This window comes from Danio rerio, chromosome 16 (assembly GCF_052040795.2).
Source record: "Danio rerio strain M-AB ecotype USA chromosome 16, GRCz13ab, whole genome shotgun sequence".
NCBI classification, from domain to species: Eukaryota; Metazoa; Chordata; class Actinopteri; order Cypriniformes; family Danionidae; genus Danio; species Danio rerio.
In genome coordinates this window covers 31,694,468-31,700,858 of record NC_141036.1, presented here as the reverse complement: position 1 = coordinate 31,700,858, position 6,391 = coordinate 31,694,468, and the positions used below count along the sequence as shown (strand labels likewise).

General features: G+C 36.4%; 1 protein-coding gene across 13 annotated transcripts in view; it reads right to left on the bottom strand.

The window, feature by feature from the left end:
* Nucleotides 1-6,391, bottom strand: part of nr4a3 (nuclear receptor subfamily 4, group A, member 3) — a 31,828-nt gene that overhangs the window by 14,743 nt on the left and 10,694 nt on the right. For all 13 annotated transcript variants that reach the window (XR_015510451.1, XR_015510450.1, XR_015510452.1 and 10 more), the window contains 1 exon segment: nucleotides 370-499. Coding sequence is in view for 9 of the 13 variants with exons in the window: in XM_087285713.1 (XP_087141839.1) it covers nucleotides 370-499 (130 nt within the window). In the remaining 4 variants the exon portion in view is untranslated.

Genomic DNA, 6,391 nt, shown 5'->3' with positions numbered 1-6,391 from the left:
AATTCCTGTGAGCCTGTGACTGTCCTGTGTGCTGTGTTATTACCGGCTCAGAATCCGCTGATAGACTGTGATTGCAGAGGCGAAGTATTGCCGGTAAACACCTCCATTATACTTTAATTCATGCATTCATTCTAACCAACCAAGCCAGCTATGGCTCCAATCTGTATTAATCCACGGCGCATCTGTGTGCGTTTGCGGGTTTTAAATCATTAAGGTAAAGAGTGTCTATCTCCTTTGCATCAGTCTCTAACTAGAGGTCCAGCTGGGGTCATACGCACCGGAGCCCATTGTGTAATAATTGGCTTGAGTGGCTTGGCTGGACACATATTATAGGTATGTGTATGTGTGTGTGTGTGTGTGTGTGTGTACCTTCTTTCACCATGCCTACACTGAGGCACTTCTGGAAACGGCAGTACTGGCAGCGATTTCTTCTCCTTTTGTCCACAGGGCAGTTTTTACTGGCCAAACACACGTACTTTGCATTCTTTTGCACCGTCCTCTGCAGCCACCGACAAGAAAAAGAGGAGGAAAAAAACAAAACAATAAGCCAACAGGTCTAAACATTTTATTTATTTAATTAATTTGATCCCATTTTGGGCTAAGAATTAAAAAGGAAGCTTGCAGGTCAGATTTTAATTACAATGTGAAAAAGCTCCTGCTCCATCAGGATAATTAGATAAAATTAATTTCCCAACATGCTTTGCCTGCAGGAGGGACAATTTTATTAGCGCAAGCCACTGACAATGAAGATCAGTGCAGAGCGTGCTGAGGCTGCTCCCGCGAGACATCCCGCGCCGCGTGATAAAATTGTTTGTGAAACTCGCGGGTCAGCTCACGGCACCTCGGGGTTTTGGCAGATCGTGCCTCTCCAATAACCCCCCCTGGAGTTGTTTTCTCCTCGACTGGGTATGTGCGATTATTGCTGACCTTATTAAAATGAAATAAAACGATCTGCGAGTAAAATAATGTAGGAAAGAGGAAGCGTATGACAGCGCTAAGCTTCAGACATCAAGAGCACGTGCTAGCTACTGCAGAGCCAAGAGATGTTAAGCGCTTGCGTGAGACCAGTAAGTTCTGTGGTGATTAAGGTAAGATCCAAAACAAACAAAAACAATGCTTTAACAAGCTCCAACTTTGGTCAATTTAGTGGCACTAAAACATACATCAACAATGCTGGTTTCATTGCCCAGTTATTCAATTACCAAGGCTGCTAGTAGTTCAAATGAATTTCAAAAACACAGAAGCGGGAAACAATCTTTAGGATGGCCATCTTTGGTACAACTTTGAATACTTTTTTGCTTTTTTCCCATTAAACGTCTTTAAAGTGGTAAAGTTTAAGTATGCTAAGTGGCTAATGGCTAGCGGTGACCATTTAATAATAGACTTTTTTTTTATTTTAAACTGCTTTACTCATCCTCTACTTGTTTCAAGTTTGTTTGAGTTCTGCCGAACACAAAATGAAGGTATTTTGTAGGATGTTGGAAACTGGTAGCTGAAGACTTGGAAGTGGAATAAGGGAAGTTATCAACAGAACAAAACACTCAAAGATTTGGAAACTAAGGATGTTATAAAATGGCCTACGTTTTATACAGAATTATTAATGAAAAACTCAGTCATTTTATAATTTGGATGGTCCGTTGGGTCATGCCTCTGTTTGTGGCTAGACCACTCGATCCATGATGCCAACAGTCGGTCGGTGAGTAAACGAATATAATAAATGAAAATACAAAGGCCTATACGGATAGACATACTGTATAATGTAATGCTGTACAGTAACGTGTAATTTGCGTGTTTCGGTTGTCTCTATTTTAATTGTTTTGTGATGATAAAGATGGTGTTTTGTATCTGCCTGATTCTGATTTAACTTTCTTTTTCCTGCGGAAATGGGCGGGTTGTGTGACATTTAATTCATGTCCTGGCTCTCACTGACCAAACAGTTGAAATGCGGCTAATGTAAATGTAAATTGTAACCCAATTAATTCCTCCAATCAGAAACAAGTTAGAGTGAACCTAAAAAATATACAATGTCAATTTTCACCTGAACTCATGGGGTTATTCTGTAAATATGTTCATTTTTAAAGTTTGGTTAAATGTTTTGAATTAAATATATATTTAGCTAAAAAAATGTCAAAAACTTCAAGGAAACATCTTTAACACTGACTTTTTGCATTTTACTTAATATTGTCTTGTCCTTATTAGTGATAATGTTGATTTTATAATTAGTTGGTAGCACTTTTCAATAAGGGTGTATTAGTTAATATTAGTTAATGCATTTACTAACATGAAAAAACGACGAATAAAACATATTACAGTATTTGTTCATGTTATTTAACATTAGTTAAGGAAATAGAAGTTCATTGTTAGCTTGTTAGCTCACCGTGCATTAACTCATAATAGCAAGCAAGAATTTGGATGCTAATAATGCATTAGTAAATGTTGAACTGACTAATAAATGCTGTAAAAGTATTTTTCATTCTTAGTTCATGTTAGTAAATAGATTAACTAATGAAATCTGATTGCAAAGTGTGACCAATGAATTAGAGCACCTATATTGGCATCTGGTAGAAATAGGCATTATCAAACAGTCTGTAATCAGTAGGCCCACATGGAATCTGTGCACGCAGAAATCTGCCGATTTTTAGCCCATCATTGAATCTGTTTATTTGCTTGTGTAAATGTGTGTAAATTATTATTTTTTTTATTATTATTTTCAGTATTATTATTGACTAATATCTTTTGACTTTATGTATTTTAGTTGATATATTATATGGGAGACTTGCTTTGTTTTTACCAAATAAGTGGATGTTATTGGATTTGCATTAAAAACATTAAAAGTTAAAAATGTTTTTCTTTTATTTAATATATTAAGTTTTTTGTTACGATACTCACATAAATCCGCAGATTTAAAAAAATTCTGTGCAGAAATAGCAAAAAAAGTCAGCAGATTCTGTCTGGCCCTATTAATCAGTATAAAAGGAACATTTAAAAAAAGTTAAAATTGCTCCCAGTTTTTTTCTAAATAAGTAAATATAATTTTTTGTGTGAACTGCCCCTTTAATATTTGATTTCTATTAAAATATTTTTAAATCAAACTATAAAGAAATCAATCATTCCACGCTTGCAGCTGTTTCTAACAGGTGTAAATAAAATCAATTAAATCTCCCGTGTTTCGCAGAAAGCTGGATTTTTACCGTCAGGTGAAGCTAAAACTCCCACCCACACCCACATTATCCATGTGATTTGCACGGTTTCTCAAATTTCACTTAAATTGAACATAAAACTAGCAGAGCGGCTCTACTAGAGTGGACTAATCTCCCAGTGGGTACGCAAATGCACTTGTTAGCTCACGGAGTCTACTCGGTTACAGCTAAATTCACACTGATTCAGTATGACTTGATTAAAATACAACCTGTGGAGCACATCATCTTGAAAACACCCTGGGCTTAGTCTGAAGAAAAAAAAGAAGAAAAGAAACAGCACCTCGTCGTTTCCCCTGCACTGCACGTATGAGTGGAGCTCTGCTACTTTACGATTCATACTGTGACACGTTCTGTCTGTCGGTCACAGTTAGTGTACTGTCCACAAAAACTTTGAAGGTTTTATTGCTGCGGGAGCTCATGGAAACACATCTCATGATGTTCATAAATTGAAATAAGCTGTTTTACGTATGATTAAGTGTCTAAAATTTCTGCATTTTTTATTTATGTAGTTTAAACAATGACACAAAGCACAATCGTCACTATTACAACGGGTTTCTAACTTTTTTAAACAGAAAAGAATATCTGAGGTACCTCCTATGCAAATATCTCTCACTTTTTCTCCACAAAACTTCAATCAACTTCTTTTAAACTTTGAAAATTTCATATATAGTGTCATGAATATTCCTGCAAGTTTTGACACACTGATTTGTTGTGGAATATGAGAAAAACTGAATAATTACTGGTCAATTGATGCTCAATTTCATGGTTAATGGTAATTGCACTAACCAAAATAAACATAATACCTAAAAAATAAAAATAAAAATACCTAAAAAAAAAAAAAAGTCAGTAACATTTACATGTATGCTTTTAGCAAATCCAAATGTATCATTCATGTAGCAGATCTAAATTTATCCTTCATGTAAAAGGCTTGTTGTATTTACCTTATTATTATAAATAATTGTAAAACTCTGAAAAAACTACAAATCATCCCAGAAATGTAACCTATGATAAAATAAAAGTTCCAATAGGGATGTTTGCAGTAATGCCATTGAAACGGGATTCTAGATTCACTTCTTAGAACCAATGCAAGAAAGATTTTACAATCTTAAAAATCATTTATGGCGCTAAAGAACTATTATAAATGCACTTTTAATTACACAAGGTTCCATGGATGATAAAGCTTCAATAAAACAATAAATGCTGATTAAGAAGCTTTATTTTTAGAGTCTATGTCAAATGAAAATCTAAAAAACTACTTTCATTGTCTAACTACCATCATCCTCTCATGCGCGCACACACACAGACACAGGGTTGCGGTCCAGTGCACAGCAGGGTCCGTAGGGTCGGTAAAGACAAGCAGTTGTGGATTCATGACATGTAACATGTGCTAATGGCCCTGTCGCACATTAAAACCCCTTAGGGAAGTTATATCCCGCTCTCCTCGTCCTCTCCTCCCCTAATCAGAGATGATCAGACTATCTTCTCTCGCTCTCTCCTCTGGGTGTGTAATTAGACGTGTGTGTATGGCTGTTCAATAGGAGAGGTGGAACTGGGTCATTGTTAATTGGTTAAGTGTGTGTCTGCGTGTATTGCGCACTTAGACTGTATGATAAGACGAATTGAGCACATTTTAGTGCGTTTATTATTCAGTACTCTATAAATGCCACAATACAGCCGCAAATGCACATTTGTATTTGTTGTGGCTCATTTAATCGATGTAAAGCTAAAGAAAAGTGCTGGAGATGAGTTCTCATTCAGTTTTGAGCAGTTAAGAGCTGTTAAACTTTTATTCCAATGGAGGTTTTGTGAATGAGCGAGACTGTCTTCAACCCTCCATTAGGTTAATATTCAGAATAAATATTCTCTCGTTATGAGTCACAGAGCAAATTACAAAACAAATAAATGGTGTGAAAATAACTGGTGGTAGCAGATAAACAAGACAGAGTGATTCGCCTTTTTTTAAAACTATTTTTTCATTGTGAAACAGCAGAACAGTTTGTATTCAGATGTAAAGTAGAGCCATAAGTAAATTGATTTAGTGCCTGTTAATGAACATAAAACTAAAGCAAAGGCGAAATCTGAATAATTTTAGAGGATAAATTCATGTACACTCCATTAAAAATGTTACTCTAAAACCTAATGTAGTAGGAATCAACGTGCATTAAAAAAAAAAATCACTATAAACCCCCATTTACGAGAATTCTTCAAAGGATATACACTGCCTCACAATACACTGGCTTGCATTTAAATTCACCTGCTAATATTTATATTGTGAGTTAATGAGTTGCCTGAGATAATTAAATGGCGAGTGTGTTTTGTGAGTTAGGGGTGACAATGAATGTGTGCGTATGCATAAAAATAAGTCTGCTGATCGTCTAAGACTTGCCAGTGTGCATATGTCATTGTTTGTGGATGTCATTTGTGTCTGCGTGCATGTGTGCCAGCGTTGCAGTAATGGCTTCAAAGCCTCAGGCTTACCAACCCCTGCTTTTATTAATTACTAAATAAAAACTAATTGTGAAACTAATTGAAAAGAGGCATAATTTATTTCTGCACCAGACCACAGGCCATTTTCAATTATTTCAGCTCTGCCACTCTCGCGCCATCCCTTTCATTGTCAGTCTTTCAGCACAGTCTCTGTGTGTTTTAAGTCTTCTCGTTGATTCTAACATATAAACCTAAGCAAATTAAGAACGTGAATCTCAGAGTTTTAAATAGCTGTCAAATATATGTTAAAGTCTGGTAAGTCTGTTGAAAAAAAATCCCTTTTGCCGTCCTACGTTCCAGGCTCTCCTCAGTCTCGGTGTGTGTAAATGTGTGTGCGTGTGTGTTTCTGGCTACATCTCCAAGCTGCTGTATTTTAAGTGCGCGCCGCTGTCACACCTCTCACTGGTCACCGAGGGAAACGACCCTCACAGACACTGTGGCAACCGCCGCTCAGACGATTTGTGAGAGCACTCAAAGACACACACACATACATTCACACTCAGTACACACAAGCCAATGAAAAGGCTGAGCAAACCTGCCACGGTCTGAAACTGAAACTAAACAATCTTTCATTTTTTAAAAATCATTTCTGCACATCCTCAAATGCTTTTTTATTTGTGGTTAAGATCATATTACAACCCCCTCTTCAAAACAAACAACTAAAACACACAGGGCTCACTAAAGAATCACTATTCATATGGTTG